At 44.1% G+C, this 22,345-nt stretch overlaps 1 protein-coding gene across 3 annotated transcripts in view; it reads left to right on the plus strand.

Moving 5' to 3' along the window:
• Window positions 1–22,345, plus strand: part of SYK (spleen associated tyrosine kinase) — a 546,937-nt gene that overhangs the window by 328,751 nt on the left and 195,841 nt on the right. For all 3 annotated transcript variants that reach the window (XM_073575337.1, XM_073575336.1, XM_073575338.1), the window contains exon 2: window positions 9,087–9,539. In XM_073575337.1, coding sequence (XP_073431438.1) covers window positions 9,138–9,539 — 402 coding nt within the window. In that variant the 5' untranslated portion in view covers window positions 9,087–9,137. The remainder of the gene's footprint in view (window positions 1–9,086; window positions 9,540–22,345) is intronic.

The following is a 22,345-nucleotide window of genomic DNA, read 5'->3' on the forward strand; positions in this document are numbered from 1 at the left end:
TTGTATGCCACAGTCACTGACAGTGGCAATTAACCTACGTGATTCGGCCTTAAGCCGGGGTAACATTGCGTTATGTCAGTCCGTTAGACAGACTGCGTTACACCGCGGCATAACGCTGTGTAACGCAGTCCGTTAATGCTGCCATTGACCCCCATTATCGGGCGCATTGCGATGCATGCCGTAAAGCGGCATGTGCTCGCAATGTGCCGTCATTCATTGACGGAGCCTCGGACGCGGGCTGCAGTGTCTGAGGCTCCATCACCGCTAGCACAGATGAATCATCTGCGCTAGCGGGTATAGCATAACGCGATCGCGTTATGCTATACCATTAACGCAGCCCATCAACGCTATGCGTTGAACGGGCTGGGTTAACGCAATATGAACCTGGCCTTAGGGCTTGCACTGACACTCATTACTCCCCTTGCAATGTGATGGCAAAGTGTATATGGGTTGCAGTGGTAGAAGGTGCCTGCCAAGTCGATAATTTTGTGAAGCCAAGCCTGTGGCCAAGTTTCTTTGGAGACAGTGGATAGGATTATATACTACATGAAAATTCAAATCACCCCCTTTTCCCAATTAAAAATAAGGAAATTTAAAAAATAAAAATAAGCACATTCGATATCAACACCTTAAAAAAGTCTGATCTATCAAGATATACAAATTGTTTAACCTGTACAGGAAATGTCGTAAAGAAAATAAGAATCGAGATGCAAAAATTGACATTTTTAGTCACTGCACCACTCTGAATAAATGCTATAAAATGTGACAAAAAAAATAAGTAGCAATTAAATTTACCACTGGGTGCTGAAAAAACAAACCCTCAAACTCACATATAGCTTCACTGAGATAAAAAAAACAAAAAAACATGGATTTCAGAAATTGGCAAAAAAAATTTTTTCTTTTATTCAAATTTTTTTAAGCCAAAAGGACAACTCATGTCATAAATAGAGACATGTTCTACCATCGCTATGTTGATGGAAAAATAAAAAAGTTAAGGCTCCGTGAAGAAAAGAAGGAAAAAATACAAAAGCGCAGAAATGAAGATTGGCTGCATCCATGGTAATCCAAAATTGCTGTATTTTTGCTAATTTTAGCTCCCTAAAAGTGTATCAAAAAGTGATCAAAAAGTCATTTGCACCACACAATGGTACTAACAAAACTATAGCTTATCATGAGAAAAAATAACCCTCCCTATTATTAGAGTTTAGCGGATTCAGTTGCCGAATCTGAATTTGCCACATTCGTGCCATTTTGCTACCCTATTCATGCCAAATTTATGTTTGATGATCGGTTACGAAAATATTCGATCATTTCTACTCCTGTTGCTTGGAATGACGTTCAGCTGTGTTCGATGAATATTGCAAAAACAATATTCGCCACCGATCGTAATCGGAACTGAATTTTGAAATATTCGCTCAACTCTACCTATTACCCTATTCACAGAAATATGATAAAGGGATCCTGTCACCAGAAAAAAATGCTATTAACCTGCAGATATGGGGTTGACATGCAGGTTAATAGCGTTAGTAATCTGCACAGAGCGGCGGTGGTAGCTGAGGCCCCCCAGCCCTGACTGACACTGACTCTGCTTTTGGGCCGGCTGTCAGTCAGTTCCTGGGGCATGGTTACAGTCACCACTCTGTATACTCAGAGCGGTCACTGAACCAGCTCCGGTGCCACCACAGTGACTGAAACTGGGATGCTGCAGGGGAAATAAAGTTAATTTTCTCCTCGCAGCGTTCGGCTAAGTGCAGGCTCTGGGCACGCTAGTAACACTATTAACTTACATATTAACCCCATATCTGCAGGTTAGTAGCATTTTTTTCTGGTGGCAGATTCCCTTTAAAGCTAACCTGTCAGCAGGATTTTGCTCAGTAAACTATAGAAACTCTCAGGTTGGCACTGTTTTGCTGATGAAAATGATACCTTGGTTGATGAAATCCATCTTATGGTTGTTTTTTCTGTATTTGCAGTTTTCAGTTAATAAGATTCTCGCGCTTCGGGGTGGCCTGTGGTGGGTCTTTATGTGGTGCTCTGCTTACATATTCATATATCATAATGCGATAGATGCTACCGTGCCGGCACCATTTTGCAAGAGAAAAAAATTTGGCTCCATTTTGGCTCCAAATTTTTTATTTCTCCAGCAAAAGAGCATTCCGATAGATGCTACTGCAAAAGCCCTTTTTGACGAGGATAATCTTTTTTTTTAATCCACGATAGTATGGGAATAAATCACAAATACATATAGCCATGTATCATGCTGCAGATCATGGGCCGCCACTGGTGGCGCCATATACAAAGTAGTATAAAGGGAAGGTCAGTGAAGGATCAGTGACCTGTCATAAGCTCAATCAGATGAATATGTAAGCAGAGCACCACATGAAGACCCCCCCCCCCACAGGCCGCCAAAGAGCATGAAAATCTCATTAACTAAAAGCTACAAATACAGATTAAACAACAACCACAAGACAGATTTAATCACCCAAAGTTTAATTTCAATCAGTATACCAGTGCCAACCTGACAGTGTCTGTAGGTTACTTAGCAAAATTTGATAAATACAAAAACACTGCAGAATTGTTTTTTTTTTTTTACTGCATAAAAGCTATGTATGAAGTTACATGTAGCCAAAAAGGGGGTCACTGACCAATTTAGCTTATGCAGCAATGAAAAATTTGTGAAAATGTTTGTGTTTTTATGCTAGATTCCCCCAGTTTTGCCAGTGGGCAGGACTGAGGTGGGACAGGGGAATGGTGATACCTGCCCAAATCATGATCAGTTATGGTGAGGCACATGAGCAGTGGTGTGACTAGAGTCCAATGAGCACTGGTGCAAGATTTAGACTGGGGCCCCCTCTTCCTGGTACATATATATTTCATCGATCCTGGTATACACTGATGAACAAAAGGGTAACAATGTTTTGAACTTTTGACTTTCAGGTTCCATGTATCACCATCCACTACAGCTTCACATGGGGAGGCTATGGGGGTGTCATGCAGCACATGGGGAGGTTATGGTGGTGACATGCAGCACAAAGGGAGGCTATGGGGGTGTCATACTGCACATGTGGAAGATATGGGGGTGTCATTCTGCACATGGGAAGGCTATGGGGGTGACATGCTGCATATGGGGAGGCTATGGGGGTGACCTGCTGCACATGGGGAGGCTATGCGAGCCTCATGCAGTATATGGGAAGCCTGTGTGGGTCTTATGATGTATATAGGGAGGCAGTGTGGGGCTCACACTGTATATAGGAAGGCTGTGTGAGGCTCATGCTGTATATAGGGAGGCTGTGTGGGGCTCATGCAGTGTGTATAGGGAGGCTGTGTGGGGCTCATGCATTGTATATAGGGAGGCTGTGCGGGACTCATGCAGTGTATATAGGGAGACTATGTGGGGCTCATATGCATGGGGGAGGCTGTTTCAAGCTCATGCTACATATGGGCAAGGCTGTATGGGGCTCATGTCACATATGGCGAGTAAGATGTGTGGTTCATGCTGCATATGGGGAAGACTGTGTGGGGCTCATGCTGCATATGGGGGGAGGCTGCGTGGGGCTCATGCTGCATATACAGAAGGGGCTGTACTTGGGTTCAAACGATATACAGTATAGGGAGATGTAAGCATACTTAATTCTGCTCAATATTAAGTGATACAATTAATATTAATATAATCATCAATAATATAATAAATATAATACATCGATAATAATATTGAGTAGAATTAATTTCAACCTATTGGTTTGGCCCTCCGCAACAGTCATTGTAATGATAATGTAAAATATGGCGAAAGATTTCCCTGATGACCACATTTTTCGGAACAGTCAAGACTCAGCTGCAAATTTCTGCTCACCCACAGCCTGTGACACTGTCCAACCCCCTCCTCCCCTCAGCCTGCACACACAATCAGTGTAAAGGCCCAGTCACACACAGCGATCTCGCCAGCGAGATCGCTAATTTTGTGACGCCACAGCGATTTCGCCAGCGAGATCGCTGTGTGTGACGGGGATCAGCGACCGGCCTCCCTGCTGGGTATCGCTGATTGCGCTTGATCAGCCTGGGCCATTTTTTGATCTCTGGTCTCCCTCTGGCCAGCATGCAGCGCTGCGTGTGGCAGCGGGAGCCAACGATCAGCGACGCTCCCAGCGCTCTAAGCAGGCGCTGGGAGCTGGTCTCTAAGGTAAATATCGGGTTACTAAGCGGCATGCGTCTCTTAGTTACCCGATATGTACCTTAGAAACCTGCATGCTGGCAGCTCCTGGCATGAGCACGCAGGTTTCTAAGGTACACATCGGGTAACTAAGTGACGCGCGTCACTTAGTAACCCGATATTTACCTTAGAGACCAGCGTCCTCGCTGGTGCTGTTCGCTGGTGAAGCTGCCTGTATGGCAGCTCACCAGCCATCATGTAGCGATGCACCAGCAATCCTGACAAGGTTGTATCGTTGTCGGGATCGCTGGTGCATCTGTATGTGTGACGGGGCCTTAACCTGAAATACCAGTGAATTATTTCCCGCCTCACAGCAGGGGGCTTCTTTGTCTTCTCATGTGCCCTGACTTCCCATAGACAATAATGAGAATTTAATCTTTTGGTCATAATACGGTGTGAGGTTGTGATAGAACTATAAAAACTACATATCCGGGACATTCTTTGACAGGGTTACTTAGCCCGTGTTTTCCACAGTTCCAGCACCAACAAAACCAGAGAAATGGACTTCTCCTGAACCGAGGTGAATAGACAGCCAGTGTCTGGAGTCCTTAGAAAGCTACTTTCAATATAAGATGAATGATGGTTCTGCCAATATTCTGCTAGGTTCTCAGGCCCAGTTATAATTATTAGAAGTTTTCAGAATCAAGTCTGTACTCTGAGAGAAGGGGAGGGTGGCCATAACTCAGCCCCTTTAGTAATGTCACAAGCCCAGATGTATAAGTCTGCAAATGAGCCTCCCCAGGCAGTTGCTGCCTGGATGCTATTGTCTCAAGACCTCCACATGCATTGGGATGTGTTGCCCATCCACGAGCCTGGTTTGGCCTAAGATGATCTAAGCAACATGTGAGTTTTATTTCTGCTCTTAACCCCCTTTTAGTTGTGATTTGCATTGTACATACTTTTAATTATCTCAATTTGTAAAATCCTTTTTATACCTTCTGTAAACACTGCCTACCTTTTTGGAGTAAATATAAAATTTATTAGTTCTGTCTCCTGTATGACGAAGTCATACGTGCCTGAAGTGATTACGCTACCAATTTGGGTTGGCTTCGGACCCCTTTGTTAATTATTATTAATTGAGTAATATTAATATAGAAATCGGAGCTGGTGGCAGCAAAGTGTGTTTTGGCTAGGTGGGTAGCGCTGGCAGTGACTGAGTGATATAAGCTGATTGTGTGGCTGCAGCCAAAGCATTTATAATTCCCTCGCTGCAGTGGGCCTAATAGCCATTGCATAACAAGTAGCCATCCGGCGACTAATTATCTTAGATGCAGTTCTCTGACTGACCTTAGGGTAAGGGGGGCAATGGAGAGCTGCGAGTTCCAAAGTGGAACTGGAAAGTGGGATATACATAAATCCCGGCAGTTCGTGACATACTGTGCCAGCAGTGGGATACCTACAATAAGCCCCAGCGATAAATTGTTAGGGCAAGACTAGCTTGCTGTTTTCGTCACATTGTTGGCAGTGGTGGGATAACTAAGATAAGCCCCACTGCACATGTGATAGCCGTGTGCGGCAAAAGGTCATACAACCCCTTTTCCTGACATTCATGGTCTCTCATGTGGCCCCTCAGGAAAATTAATTTCCCACCACTAGTGTAAAGCAACCTCAAGGTCAGACACTAATTATAAATGAGATGATCTGGTGCATAAATGATATTTCACCTGAGCACAGAGGTGGTTGATGTGGTTAAAGTCAGGGTTTAGGCTACTCATATACCCCACACCAAACTTGTCAAATTATTACTTTATGAGCTCACTTGAGGAAAGGGCAGAGGTAAGTTGAAACAAAATAGAGCCTTTACAAAACCTGCCAGAATGCGAAATGTCAGAATATTATGAGACTCAGTGGACAGAGTGAAAAGTCCAATATTGCAGAATTTTCACCAAAAGGAAAATGAAAAAGAAAATCACAAAAAAAATATCATAAAAACTTAATTAAAATAATAGGTAATTTTCCTTTAAATTCTTTAAGAGAAAGTTCATATTGGGCAAAACCCTATGTTTTAGCTTTATATTTATAAATACAATATAAATAGAGCATGCAAAGAATATCAAAGTGTTCTCTTTTGTTTGGTAATCTTAAAGGAGTTGTCTGGCCTGAGGGTACAAGTCTGCAGTCACTCTATGTGTGCGCTCTGTCAGGGTTCTTAGGACCCGGGAACAGACTTGTACCAGACCACAAGTATTTGATTTGCATACATGCAGTCATATGCCAACTAGACTTGTGTGGATACGTTTGCGGATGCCAGATATATCTAGTATTAATGTGGCCATGAGTATGAATATCGAATACTTGTGGTCACATGACCGCTTTGTCTCAGCTCCAACATCGGTGAATCCTCACAGTGTGCAATGTGTGCATAGAGTGCTCATATTGGCGTTGCTGACTAAGACTTGCATTTAAACTCGTATTATTTTTGCATGATTTTCAAGTTGCACAAAAATGTTGAGACTTAAGGGTGTTTTAAGCCAGAATTGTGACTTTTAATATAAATTTTCCCTCAAATATAAATTTTCTTTTTTTAGTCATATGTTTTTTGCTTTCTTAGCCGTAAATTGATACTTCTATAAGCACAAAGCTCTTTATCAAACATTTTTGTTGTCTGGTACAATATAAACCTATTCTTAATGTGTGTTAAATATTTAATGCAGGATTGCGTCTGGGGAGATGCTTTTTCTTTCTTTCTCCAAAAAAGTCTGAGTCAGCATTAAATGTTTTAAAGTACATGAAGTCATAGTGGTTTTGGCAGTTGGAATTAGCTAAGGCTTCATAATGCTAAATAGACTAATTTGATAAAAATAAGTTCTGTTTTCATGGATTGCTGCAGTAAGAATCATTGTTGATAACTGTAATTTGTTTTTTTTAATTTTCTTATTTATCTGTGAAACATTCTGAAAAAAGAAACAAAGACAAAATCAATTTCTATAAGGTCACACTCACTTGTTCAGTATTTGAGTTGCAAAACTATGGGGCCAACTCAATAAGGCATTTATAACAAAATTCTGGCTTGAAACATCTTAATAAGTTGCAATAGTGTTGAGCAATTTTGAAGTTGTGCAAAAATATTGGGACTTTTGGCATTTTCCCGACAGTCTTGGTCAGCTATGGGTGGGATGGGCCATGATTATGTCCGCCCATCAAATGGATGAAAAGTTAAACCACTTTTGAGGTTTCATTTGCTCCAGGTATGCACTCCAATCTCTGACTGGTGCACATTTCTGATGGAAGCACACACCAGTTAAGAGATGTACCAAAATTATTAACTGGTGCGTGCCTCTGTATTGGTTAGTCTACAGTCAAACTGTCAGTATTTGGTCAGTATTTCACATCAGTATTTGCAAGCCAAAACCAGGAGTTGGTCAGAAATGCAGAGGTGGTGCACGTTTTTTTTTATTATACTTTTTCTCTGATTGTTACTCACTTGGTTTTGGCTTACATATTTTAATAAATTAAGGGAAGAGCTTAATCGAGTAGACTGAGACCACGTCATGGTAGTTGGAGATAATGAACAAAAATGGGGCATATTTAAGGAAATTCTACTAAAATCCTGTAGAAAACTTATACCCTTTGGTAATAAAATATCAGGGAATACAGAAGAAATAAGAAAGATTATAAAGAAACCATTATGGATAAATAAAAGTACAAAGTTTAATAAGACAAAAACAAAGGGCATTCAGAATCCTGAATTGAGAGAATGCAGAAATAGTATTTCAGGAGTATAAAGATTTAAATAAGAAATGTAAAAAAGAAATCAAGCTATCAAAGTTCTACAGGGAGGCAAATTGCCAGTGACATTAAAATAAATCCCTAATATTTTTATAAATACATCAATGCCAAAAAGAAAAAAAATGAAGGCATCGGGCATCGGCCCCTTAGAAGACGATAATACCAAGTGTGAGGAAGTGCCTGGTGTTACAGGTGAGGGTCACTGTATGTGCCCCCTAGTATGCGTGCAGAGGCGTATTGAGGCGTATTGAGGCCATGAGAGGGCATTACAGTCACACGCATTGGTGGTTGCAATTCATACTAAAGTGAATATAGGTCTTGGACATGTTGGTTGACCAAGGCAGATTTAGGGAAAAACTGCTCTGGGCTTTTGTGTTTTGAAACAGACTGTTGAATATATAAAAGCAAAGCATAATAAATTAGTGGCTGTTATAAAGCAAACCTGTTAAGCTACACTCCAGCATTTATTTTATTGCAGCGCTGTAGTGGTGCTTCTTATATAAGGACCCTGCACGTAGTCTTACTTACCATCCGCTGTCTTCTGCTTTAATCGGCGCTGGTTCAGTTGATTTCCAGCATTTTGTGACCTGCTGGATTGTTCCAGTGTTTGCTAGCTCGATCTGGAAGTCACAACTTAATGTAAGTCTAAGAAAGCCTCTTTCTAGCTCTCATAGACATGCATTGAGAGCGTGTAATCGCTACCGCCGACTTCCAGCCAATCAGAAGTTTCCGTCACAAGATCGTGGCACCATCGGGAACAGCTCGTGACAGCGGATGGTGAGTATAATACTAGGTGCCGGGACCTCATATTAGCAGCCCCGCGCCAGAGCTGAAATATAAAAAAAAATCTCCAGTGGTGCTTTAACAGCAGCTCAGGCAAGGTGACAGACTCCACAGCAATATACAGAAAATAAAATAACAGATTTTTGATTTTTTTTTTTAATTAGTAGACTATAGGTGACAATCTTCCTCAGTTACTTCTACAAATTGGGATTTGCTGGCCTAATATGACTATTGACTATTTAAACTTCTCCAATATGATGTCGGATTAAGTGCCTCATATTAAAATAATGTTAGTTTAAAGATTTTTTTAAACTATATGAATGCGAATAGTGTTATATGACTAAAATGTCTACCTTTGATTTTATAGGTCCCAGGCTACAACTTCTGTTGTGGATATAAAATCTTAAATCTTAAGGAAATGGCAGAAGGCACAAACCAGTTACCCTATTTTTTTGGGAACATAACACGTGAAGAAGCTGAGAACTATCTTAAACAAGGAGGTTTCAGTGATGGCCAGTATTTGTTGCGACAGAGCAGTAGTTACCTTGGTGGCTATGCCCTATCTGTATCTCATGGTAGAAAATATTACCACTATACTATCGAAAGAGAGTTGAGTGGAACATACGCTATAGCTGGTGGAATATCTCATAGCTCCCCGTCTGAACTCTGTAATTATCATATTCATGAAAGCAACGGACTTGTTTGTTTGTTGAAAAAGCCTTGCACTCGTCCATCTGGTGTTCAACCAAAAATTGGACCTTTTGAAGACCTCAAGGAAAATCTTATCAGAGAGTATGTACAGCAAACATGGAACTTACAGGTAAGTCATCTTTCGTATGCTTGGGTACTATCTTTTAATAGTATAACAGCTTGAATTGAACTTTGGACACTTAAAGTCTCACTGATGCATGTAGTGTGCAGACTAGCATGAAACAATAGATGAATGTGACCAGATATTTTACCATTATTTTACATATTGTGAAATCCTGGACCCCCACATCTCATACCTTCCCTTATTACCCCCCTTCTATTGCTCCCAACTCAATATAAACACCTGAAATCTTGCCCACCTCAAATCCGTGCCATTGACCCCCACCACCCTGCTCCCTCCCTCTGGATCACTCTGGAATGCCCGCTCCATCTGCAATAAACTCCACGTGATTCACAACCTCTTTTACCTCTCGAAATCTTTCCTTCCTGGACTTCACCGAAACATAGCTGACACCCTCCAACACAGCCTCCCCAGCTGCGCTGTTTCAGTGGCCTCCACTTCACCTACACTCCTCGCCCTGGCAACAGACATGGTGGAGGAATAGGCCTTCTCCTTCCTTCCAACTGTACCTTTAAACTAATCTCATCTTTACCCTCCCTTATCCTCCCCTCTTTTGAAGTCCACTCTGTCCGCATCTACTCCCCCTCCAACCTCCAAATGGCCATCATATACCAATCTCTGGGCCCGACCACTGCCTTTATTGACCAATTCTCCACCTGACTTCTTCACTTTCTCTCTGCTGACATTCCCACCATCATCATGGGTGACCAACATCCCTATTGACACCCACCAGTCGGCAGCCTCCAATCTCCTGTCCCTTACTTCATCTTTTGGACTTAGTGGTCCTCCTCAGTCACCCACACAGACGGACACACATTAGACCCGGTCTTCATCTGTCTTTGCTCCCTATCTAACTTCACAATCTCCCCTCTATCTGACCACCATCTACTCACTTTCTCATCCTTGTCCTCCTCACCTGTCACCCATATCCAGCAACATGCACATCCCCGCAGAAACCTTGCACATCTAGACACTCGCACACTCTCTGACTCTATTCTGACACTGTCCTCCATATCTTCACTCCATGACACAGACACTGGCACTAGTTCCTACAATGCCACTCTTGCATCAGCCATCGACTCGGTCACCCCTGTCATACATAGCAGAGTACGACGAATCAATAGACAACCCTGGCACAATAACATCACTAAAAAGGTTCAGCAAGTATCCAGAATTGCAGAACGGCATTGAAATAAAGCGCATTCGCAAGATGATTTCATTGCACTCAAACAAGCAACACTCGCATTCAAATCAGCTCTTACCTCTGGTAAAAGAAGCCTACTTTACATCCCTTTTATCTTCCTTATACCACAACCCCAAACAGTTGTTCAAAACTTTTAACTCCCTCCTCCACCCACCACTACTCCCTCCAACTTCCCTAATCTCTTCCAAGAACTTTGCCACACACTTCAAAAATAAGATAGACCAAACAAGGCAAGTCTTTGTTGTCCGACCACCACAATCCCTTTGTATGCCAGACTAATGCCCTAACCACATAACTTCCCTCTCCAAAATCACTGAAGGAGAGCTTGCTGATGTTCTCTCCAAATCACACCTCACCATGTGTGCACTTGACCCCATCCCATCCCAACTCCTCCCCAACCTCATCACTACACTAAACCAGGGGAAGAGTCTTGAGGAGATCATTTGCATATTCCCAGTGCCTTCTGGGATAAGTGAAGAGTCTCCGCGAGCTCAACGATCACTGGGTTTTGGCCGTTGCAGCTGAAAAGAGGAAATCGGAAAACCAGGGGAAGAGTCTTGAGGAGATCATTTGCATATTCCCAGTGCCTTCTGGGATAAGTGAAGAGTCTCCGCGAGCTCAACAATCACTGGGTTTTGGCCGTTGCAGCTGAAAAGAGGAAATCGGAAAACCAGGGGAAGAGTCTTGAGGAGATCATTTGCATATTCCCAGTGCCTTCTGGGATAAGTGAAGAGTCTCCGCGAGCTCAACGATCACTGGGTTTTGGCCGTTGCAGCTGAAAAGAGGAAATCGGAAAACCAGGGGAAGAGTCTTGAGGAGATCATTTGCATATTCCCAGTGCCTTCTGGGATAAGTGAAGAGTCTCCGCGAGCTCAACGATCACTGGGTTTTGGCCGTTGCAGCTGAAAAGAGGAAATCGGAAAAATGGAATTTTGGCTCATCTTTCATCGTTTTTAAGAAATCTCAAGATGGAAGAGGCCAGGAGCCATTTGGTGAGCTGCATTTCTTGCTACATGTTCACAGATTTACCAGTGGAAAAGCCAAACTTCACATGCCACAAATGCACAAATGTCCCTGTTGGAGGAAAAGTTGCAAAATCTCGAAGAGAGGTTAGCTGCGTTGAAGATCATTAAGGAAGGTGAAGAGTTCTTGGACAGAGCAGAATTATCTCTTCATGTTACAGAAAGAGAAGAAATTCGAAGTGCACCTGAAGAAACAGAGGAATGGAGACATGTGACCCAGAGAAGCAAGAGGATCAGGAGGCAGTCAGCACCCATATTGCTCAGAAACCAGTACCAGGCTCTCACGCAGGAAAACGATGAAGAAATACATCAGGATAAGACTTTGCCCACAAACAGCAACCTTGTACGCCTTCAGAGTCCTCCTGGATGGAGAAAGAAAAATGTTGTGAAGAAGAAACGGAGAGTGGTGGTCATGGGGGATTCCCTGTTGAGAGGAACAGAGGCCGCTATCTGCAGACCGGATATAACTTCAAGAGAAATGTGCTGTCTTCCAGATGCAAAAATTAAAGATGTGTCTGACGGGATATCAGGACTCTTCAGACCTACAGATGACTGCCCATTCCTGCTACTACATGTGGGGACAAATGACACCGCAAGAAACGACCTGGAAACCATCTGCAGAGACTTTGAAGACTTAGGCAAGAAAGTGAAAGAACTGGGAGCGCAGGTGGTCTTCTCTTCCATCCTCCTAGTGGATGGCCATGGAACAAGGAGGTGGAATAAGATTCTGCAGGTGAACAACTGGCTACGTCGATGGTGCCGTCAGCAACGATTTGGATTTCTGGATCACGGAGTGAACTACTTATACGATGGACTACTTGCTAGAGATGGGGTGCACCTTACGAAGACTGGAAAGCATGTATTTGGAAGTCGCCTTGCTACACTTGTAAGGAGAGCTTTAAACAAGAACAACATGGGAAGGGAAGCAAAAGGCCAGAAAAAGCCATACACCTGACAAATGCTATTGAGAACTCTGCTATTAGAAGTGGAAAGGAAGAACAAAGGCAAAAGAATCTAAATAATAAAAATATTGGAGAAAGAGAAACCAATCACAAACTAAAATGCTTCTATACTAATGCACAAAGCATGGGCAACAAACAAGGAGAATTGGAACAACTAACACAGGAAAAGAAATATGATGTCATTGGAATCACTGAAACTTGGTGGGACAATACACATGATTGGAATACAAGACTAGAAGGATACAACTTATTTGCAAGAAACAGACTTGATAAACGAGGAGGGGGTGTCGCATTGTATGTTAGAAACACGTATATCTGCACAGAGATTGAAGCTTCAGAGACTGGGAGTTCTGTGGAAACTGTTTGGGTAAGAATACAAGGACAGAATAATGGAAAGGACACCATTGTAGGCATTTACTACAGGCCGCCTGTGCAAGCTGAAGATATGGATGAACTCTTTATGCATCAAATGGCCAAGTTCTCCAAAAAATATGACATAGTTCTCATGGGAGATTTCAACTATCCAGACATTTGTTGGGAATCTCTCTCAGGCAAAACTAACAGGTCAAGGAAATTCTTATCCTCTCTTGCTGACAACTTTATCTTCCAAAAGGTAAGGGAGAAAACAAGGGGAACTGCTACCTTGGATCTAATCCTTATAAACAGGGAGGAAATGGTTGAGGAGGTAAAAGTGGCTGGGACCCTAGGAGGTAGTGACCATGCTATTTTAGAATTTTGGATAACTAGAGGCGGAAGACCTGTGAAGACTCAGACGTCAAGGTTAGATTTCAGAAAGGCAGATTTTAAGGGGTTCAGAAAGAGAATTGGAGGGATCCAATGGCTGGATATCCTAAAAGACAAAAATGTCCAGGAGGGATGGGAAATCTTGAAAAATGAAATTCTCAAAGCACAGTTGTTAACAATTCCGAAAAGAGGGACGAATAGGAAGCATTTAAGGAAACCAGGATGATGAACACAGAACTTAAGCACATGCTAAAAAGGAAGAAAAAAATGTTTATAAAATGGAAAGAAGAATATAATGCTGTCTGCAGAACCTGCAGGGCACAAATCAGATTAGCTAAAGCTGAAAATGAATTGAGGCTTGCAAGAGATGTAAAAAACAATAATAAAGGATTTTGGGGATATGTCAAAAGTAAAAGAAAAGTCAAAGATGCTATAGGATTTTTACAGGATGAAAATGATGAAATGGTAAGACAGGATGTTGAGAAGGCTGAACTTTTAAATTCCTATTTTGCATCTGTTTTCTCTCAGAAAGGAAATGTAACATCAACTGTTATTCACTGTCCTATTAAGGGAATAGAAGAATCCAGGATATCTATAAACAGAAAGATAGTGAGGAAACACTTAGCTAACCTAATTGAATTCAAGTCTCCAGGTCCAGATGAATTACACCCCAGAGTACTGAAGGAGATAGCAGAAGAAATTTTTGAACCCCTCTCCATAATCTTTGAAAATTCTTGGAGAACAGGAGAAGTGCCAGAAGACTGGAGAAGAGCAAATGTTGTTCCTATCTTCAAAAAGGGGAAGAAGGTGGACCCAGGGAACTATAGGCCGGTGAGTCTGACTTCTATACCAGGAAAGATCTTTGAACAAATTATTAAATAACATGTATGTCAATACCTGGATAAGAATGAAGTGATTAAACAGAGTCAGCATGGGTTTGTAACTAATAAGTCATGTCAGACTAACTTAATTTCCTTCTATGACAGTATCACTGATTGGGTGGATCAAGGAAATGCTGTAGATATAGTATATCTTGACTTCAGCAAAGCATTTGACAAAGTCTCTCATACAATCCTTATTGAAAAAATGACTAAGTATGGAATGGACAAGGCAACTGTTAGGTGGACTCATAACTGGCTTAGTGATCGGACCCAAAGAGTGGTCGTAAATGGCTGCACATCCAGTTGGAAGAATGTCTCAAGTGGAGTACCACAGGGCTCTGTCCTGAGCCCTGTATTGTTCAACATCTTTATCAACGATTTAGATGAAGGAATTGAGGGTAAACTGATTAAATTTGCTGATGACACAAAGCTAGGAGGGATAGCTAATACTAGAGAAGAGAGAGAGAGGATTCAAAAAGATTTAAATAAACTGGAGAAGTGGGCAGCAACTAACAGAATGGTTTTTAACAGGGAGAAATGCAAAGTACTACATCTGGGCAATAAAAATGAAAAAGCATATATAGAATGGGAGGAATAGGGCTAAGTGACAGCACATGTGAAAAAGACTTGGGTATACTAATAGATCACAGACTGAATATGAGTCAACAGTGTGATGCAGCAGCAAAAAAGGCAAATGCAATTCTAGGATGTATTAACAGAAGCATACAGTCTAGATCACGTGAAGTCATTATTTCCCTCTACTCCTCTTTGGTCAGACCTCATCTGGAATATTGTGTCCAGTTTTGGGCACCACATTTTAAAAAAGACATCAACAAACTGGAGCAAGTTCAGAAAAGAGCGACCAGAATGGTGACCGGTCTGCAAACCCTGTCTTATGAGGAAAGGTTGCAGGATTTGGGAATGTTTAGTCTGCAAAAGAGAAGACTGAGAGGAGACTTATTAGCTGTCTACAAATATCTAAAGGGCTGTCACATTGTAGAAGGATCAACTTTATTCTCATTTGCACAAGGAAAGACTAGAAGCAATGGGATGAAACTGAATGGGAGGAGACACAGATTAGATATTAGAAAAAACTTTTTGACAGTTAGAGTGATCAATGAGTGGAACAGGCTGCCACGAGAAGTGGTGAGTTCTCCTTCAATGGAAGTCTTCAAACAGAGGCTGGACAGACATCTGACTGGGATGATTTAGCGAATCCTGCTTTGAGCAGGGGGTTGGACCAGATGGCCCAGGAGGTCCCTTCCAACTCTACGATTCTATGATTCTATTATTCTATAACCCCATCCCTAACCCATCTCTTCAACCTATCACTAACTTCTGGTACCTTCCCCTCTGCTTTCAAACATGCCACAATCACACCTATCCTCAAAAAGCCATCCCTTGACCCGAGCGCTATGTCCAGCTATCGCCTCATATCTTTGCTCCCATTTGCTTCCAAACTCCTTGAGCAGCATGTCCACGCTGTACTTTCTTTTCATTTTGCATCTAACTCGCTCTTCGACAACCTACAATCTGGCTACTGCCCTCATCATCCACTGAGACTGCCCTGACCAAACTTACTAGTGACTTACTTACAGCCAAAGCTAACAGACAATTCCCTATATTCCTCTTTTTAGACCTTTTCTCTGCCTTCGACACAGTTGACCACTGCCTCCTACTACAGATCCTCTCTTCCTTTGGTGTCAAAGACCTTGATCTATCCTGGATTTCCTCATACCTTACCAACCGCACATTTAGCGTTTCCTACTCCCATACTACCTCTTCATCTCTCCCCCTCTCTGTTGGTGTCCCTCAAGGCTCTGTCCTAGGACCCCTTCTCTTCTCAATCTATACCCTTGGCCTGGGACAACTCATAAAGTCGAATGCTTCCAGTACCATCTATATGCTGATGACACTCAGATCTACCTCTCTGGCCCAGATGTCACCTCTCCACTCTCCAGAATCCCAGAGTGTCAATCAGCCATATCCTCCTTCTCCTCTTGCTTCCTCAAACTCAATGTGGACAAATTGTCTTTCCTCAATCTCGCATACCTTCCCTACCTGATCTATCTATCAAAATAAATTAATTCACTCTTTCCCCTGTCCCGGTAATCCACTGCCTCGAAGTAACCCTTGACTCTGCCCTGTCCTTCAAACCGTACATCCAAGCTCTTGCCACCTCCTGTCCCCTCAAGCTCAAAAATATTTCCAGAATCCGTCCTTTCCTCAATCCTAACTCTACAAACTGCTTGTGCATGACCTAATCATCTCCCGCCTCGTCTACTGCAACATCCTCCTCTGTGGCCTACCTTCTAACATTTTCGCACCCCTCCAGTCAATCCTTAACTCTGCTGCCCAACTAATTGATCTCTCTCCTTCCTACACTTGTTTCCCCTCTTTGCAAATACCGTATTTTTCGCTTTATAAGACGCAGCTGATTATAAGACGCACCCCCAAATTTGGTGAAGAAAAAGAGAAAAAAATGTTTTTTTATGTTAAATGGAGGTGTGTCTTATAATGCCAGTGTCTGTCTTTCAAATCATATACCGTATATGTCCCTCATCCTGGTATTTATATAACCCCCATCCTGGCACATTGCCCCCTTGTGCTGGCACATAGCCCCCCCATCCTATCCTGGATATGGCCCCCCCAGTCACTATATGCCCCCCTGCTGGCATTCACACATATGGCCCCCCTCTCTCTATATGCCTCCCTGCTGGTACACACATGGCCCCCCATCCCTATATTGCCTCTGCTGGCACACATTGTCCCCCCATCCCTATATTCTCCCCTGCTGGCATTCACACAGACCCCCATCCCTATGTTCCCCCCTGCTGGCACACATTGTCCCCCCGATCCCTATATTCCCCCCTGCTGGAACACATTGGCCCACCGTCCCTATTGTTAGGCGTCGGATTCCTGGCACTGCACAGCAGGAATCCAGAGCCAGACATCCTGCGGTCTCCCATTCTCCTCCGACCACTCAGACTCCTGCTCAGCAATCACCGCGAGCCAAGCATTCTCCTCAGACTCGTTCTGTGAGCCTGGATGTTGCTGCCACCTCCGCTGCAGCAATGGTAGCGCAACCTGCTTTGCAGGGAACCGCTCCAGAGGCTAAGTCCTCGTGCTGTGCTACTGGGCATGCCCGCAACGTGCCCTCTCAGTGGAGAGCAGGGGTCACATGTGCAGGTCTTGTGTCGGATCTGATTGGTCCTTCCCAAAGTATTGGAAGGTCCCGGAAGCGCATGGCTATAAAAGCCCCGCATGGCGGCTCGGCCATGCGCTAGTGTAGCATATTATTCTGTGTGTGTATGGTGGTGGATGCATGGACTGGTGTCTGACTCATTATGAAACCCCTACCCTCTGATTTTACGAGTGGTGACAGAGTGTGTATAGTCAGCTCCAGGGTTGTGGCAAGCTATACGCCACTTGCTCCACGCCTACACTAGCGTCCGTCGGTGCCCGGTCCTCGGCGCCGACGCTTGCGGCTTTCTCTGCCGCTGCACTGTAATAACAGCAGCTATTGGTGTTCGCGGCTGCGACGCCACACGCAGGCCTCTGTGACGCTAACAGGGCCCGCGCCTTTGCTTTAGTGTTCGCCAAGCGACTCTGTGTATGTACGGAGCCGCCCTTAGCGTTCGGGTGACGTTAACCCGAGTGCAATACCGCACCTACTAGGTGCATCTGTCATTGTTCAGCAGTGGTCTTGTCACCTACCGCACGGTGGACCCCGGGCGGCGAACGCACCTACTATTATTTATATTTGGTGCGTTCCGCCGACCCTAACATTACACTAGCGCCAGGGTCTGGCTGGCAATGGCAGACGTGCAGCAGCTGCAGCGCTACATTCGGCAGCTGGAGAGCAGGTTGGCGGCTATTGAGAGCACCAACTCAGCTGCAAATGCTGCGCTAGCTGCTGCTCAGACAGTCCCGAGGCTGTCTCACGTGCGCCCACACTTTTGCCCTCGCCGACAATTTCTCGCCTCCCGCTCCCCGATAAGTTTTCGGGTGACAGCGCCACCTGTAGGGGATTCGTTAGCCAGTGCTCCATTCAGCTGGAGTTGCTGGCTGCACGGTTTCCTACAGAGTGGGCTAAGGTGGGGTTTATTGTCTCTTTGTTGTCTGGCCGGGCATTACAGTGGGTCACGCCATTGTGGGAACGTGATGATCCCGTGGTTCAGGGACCTGCTCAGTTTCTCGCGGCTCTGAAGCAAGTCTTCTTGGGACCACGGGTCACACACGATATGGCTCTCCAACTGTTATCTGTTATGATTGAGTCACCGTAGGAGGCAAAAACAGAAATGCTAGCTAAGTCCAGAAAACCAGAGAGGTTGGCAGCTATCGGATTGCAGACCCCTGAACCTAACAGCACAACTAGCAACAGCCGTGGGGGGTTCCTACGATGCCCTAGACCCCTCGATCACAGCCGGAGGACTAAATAGCCTAAAGACAGAAAGGGAAATCTAAACTGCCCCAGAGCAGACCCCAAAGCAAAAGGCAGCCCCCCACATATAATGACGGTGAAGCAAGAAGAAAGAACACAACACAGACAGAAAGATAGACTGAGCAAAGACGGGGCCCAAGCTAACTAGATAGGAAAGGACAGGAAGGCTGCTGTCTGCAATCCATGAAAAACCCTATGAAAATAAGAGTCAACAGACTGACAGTGAAAAAGGCCCTGAAGACGCTAGGCTTCAAAAAGACTATGTCAGTACTCAGGAATATTCTGAAGACAGAGCAACCGGCAAAAGGAGATTCAGCTCAACCCAGCAGGGAATGGCAGAATCCAGAAAAGCAGGGCAAACAAAAACAAAACACAAATGCTAAAAGGCAAAGCAGAAAACTTAGCTTTAGAGGAGCAGGAATCAGACTGGTCTCCTAGAAGTCCACAGAGAAATCACCCGCAGGGCAGAAGGGCGTCGGCAGCCTTATATCCAGTCCGTGACTCCACTCAGCCAGTCATCATCATTAGGCTCAGGTGCCTGATAATCAGGCTCATTACCTTCCTTTACCAGAATAGGGAGTTCACCAGACCTCAGTGACGAAGGGGAAAATGAACTCACAACAGTACCTCCCCGAACCCTCAACCACGCCACCAGGGCGATCAGGGTGAGCCCGATGAAAGGCACGCACCAATCTTTTGGCATGAATATCAGAGGCAGAGACCCAGGAATTATCCTCCTGACCATAACCCTTCCACTTAACCAAATACTGGAGTTTCCGTCTAGCCAGTATTTTCTCTACCTCATATTCCATGTTACCTTCAACCAATACAGGGTCCGGAGGTGCCACCCCAGGAACAACTGGTTCAACAAACCTCTTCAACAAGGACTTATGGAACACATTATGGATTTTAAATGTGACAGGAAGAGCCAAACGAAAAGAGACCGGATAAATAATCTCCAAAATCTTGTAAGGTCCAATAAATCTAGGCTTAAACTTAGGAGAAGCCACCTTCATAGCAGTATTTTTTGATGATAACCACACTATATCACCAATCTTAAACTGGGGACCAATGGTCCTATGTCGATTGGAAAACCGCTGGGCCTTTTCCTGGGAGAGAGATAACTTATCCACCACTTGGTCCCAGATCTGGTGCATTCTCTCCACCACAGTGTCAACACCTGGGCAGGCAGAAGGCTCCACCTGCCCTGAAGAAAATCGAGGATGAAACCCAAAGTTACAAAAAAAATGTGACATCAAAGTGGCAGAATTAGCTCTATTATTTAAAGCAAATTCGGCCAAGGGCAAAAATGAAACCCAATCATCCTGATCAGCGGAACTAAAACATCTCAAATACGACTCCAAGGTCTGGTTTGTTCTCTCTGTCTGCCCATTGGTCTGAGGGTGAAAAGCAGAGGAGAAGGACAACTGAATTCCCAGCTTGGAACAGAAAGTCCTCCAAAATCTAGACACAAACTGAACTCCTCTGTCAGATACAATGTTCTCAGGAATCCCGTGCAAGCGAACCACCTGTTGCAAAAACAGGGGCACCAACTCAGAGGAAGACGGCAACTTAGGGAGTGGTACAAGATGAACCATCTTAGAGAACCTATCACAAATCACCCAAATAACAGTCATTCTTTGAGAGACCGGCATATCAGAGATGAAATCCATTGAAATATGGGTCCATGGCCTCCTGGGGACCGGCAAAGGCATCAACAACCCACTAGAGCGAGAACAAGATTTAGACCGGGAGCAAGTCCCACAGGACAGCACAAAATTCCTGACATCATGAGACAAGGTGGACCACCAAAAAGAGCGACTCACCAGATCTCTAGTACCAAAAATACCTGGATGACCAGCCAATGCAGAGCAATGAACTTCAGACATCACTCTCTTCTTCCACTGGTCAGGAACATACAACTTTCCACTGGGACAACGCTCAGGTTTGTCCTCCTGGAACTCTTGCAGAGCAAGTCTCAAATCGGGCGAGATGGCAGAAAGAACTACCCCTTCGCCTAAGATGGTAGCAGGCTTGGTCACCACAGGAGAATCAGCAAAGAAGCTCCTAGAGAGGGCGTCTGCCTTGACATTCTTAGTTCCAGGAAGAAAAGAGACCACAAAATCAAAACGTGTAAAAAACAAGGCCCACCTAGCCTGTCTAGGGTTCAAGCGTTTAGCCGACTCTAGGTAAATCAAATTCTTGTGGTCAGTGAGGACCACGACTTGGTGTTTAGCTCCCTCCAACCAATGTCTCCACTCCTCAAATACCCATTTCATGGCCAACAGTTCCCGATTCCCCACATCATAGTTACGTTCAGATGGAGAGAACTTTCGGGAAAAGAAAGCACAGGGATTCATTTTAGATGTTACAGGATCCTTTTGGGACAAAACAGCTCCTGCACCAATCTCAGAAGCATCCACCTCTACCTGGAACAGGAGTGAGACATCAGGTTGCCGCAAAACCGGGGCGGAGGTAAATCTTCGCTTCAGCTCCTGAAAGGAAGCAACAGCCTCCGGAGACCAATTCAACACATCAGCACCCTTCTTAGTCAGATCAGTCAATGGCTTGGCAATACTAGAAAATTTTGCTATAAATTTCCGATAAAAATTAGCAAAACCCAAAAACTTCTGCAGGGCCTTCAAAGAAGTGGGCTGAACCCAATCATAAATGGCCTGTACCTTGGCCGGGTCCATTTCAATAGTTGACGGAGTCAAAATAAATCCCAAAAATGAAATCCTCTGTACTCCAAAAAGGCATTTTGATCCTTTGACATACAGGGAATTCTCCCTCAAGATCCGGAACACAGTCCGAATATGTTCCACATGAGAATCCCAATCCTTGGAGAAGATCAAAATATCATCCAGATAGATGATCAAAAATTTATCGACAAAGTCTCGGAAAATACTGTTCATGAAGCACTGGAAGACAGAAGGGGCATTAGTGAGCCCAAAAGGCATCACCAGGTACTCAAAATGTCCCTCCGGAGTATTAAACGCCGTCTTCCATTCATCCCCCTGCTTAATGCGGATAAGATTATACGCCCCCCTGAGGTCAAGCTTGGTAAACCAGCAAGCACCTCTAACTCTAGAGAATCGATCTGAAATCAGGGGTAACGGATACTGATATTTAATAGTAATTTTGTCGAGGGCACGATAATCAATACAAGGCCTTAAAGAACCATCCTTTTTGGCCACAAAAAAAAAACCGGCACCTAAGGGTGAAGAGGATGGTCTAATATGACCCTTCTCCAACGCCTCCTTAATATAGGACCGCATAGCCTCGTGCTCGGGTACAGATAAATTGAAGAGCCGACCCTTGGGAAATTTACACCCCGGGCTCAGTTCAATTGCACAGTCATAACTCCTATGAGGAGGCAAGGACGCAGACTTATTCTCACTAAATACATCCTAAAAGTCCGCCAAATAGTCAGGAACATCATGCGACTGAGGAGAGGTGGAAAAAACCGGAGCCTCACTAAAGGCACACCGACAACCCCAACTCACCACAGACACAGATTTCCAATCCAAAACTGGA

This window comes from Dendrobates tinctorius, unplaced genomic scaffold (assembly GCF_039654945.1).
Source record: "Dendrobates tinctorius isolate UK_male_01 unplaced genomic scaffold, ASM3965494v1 ptg000044l, whole genome shotgun sequence".
Lineage (NCBI taxonomy): Eukaryota > Metazoa > Chordata > Amphibia > Anura > Dendrobatidae > Dendrobates > Dendrobates tinctorius.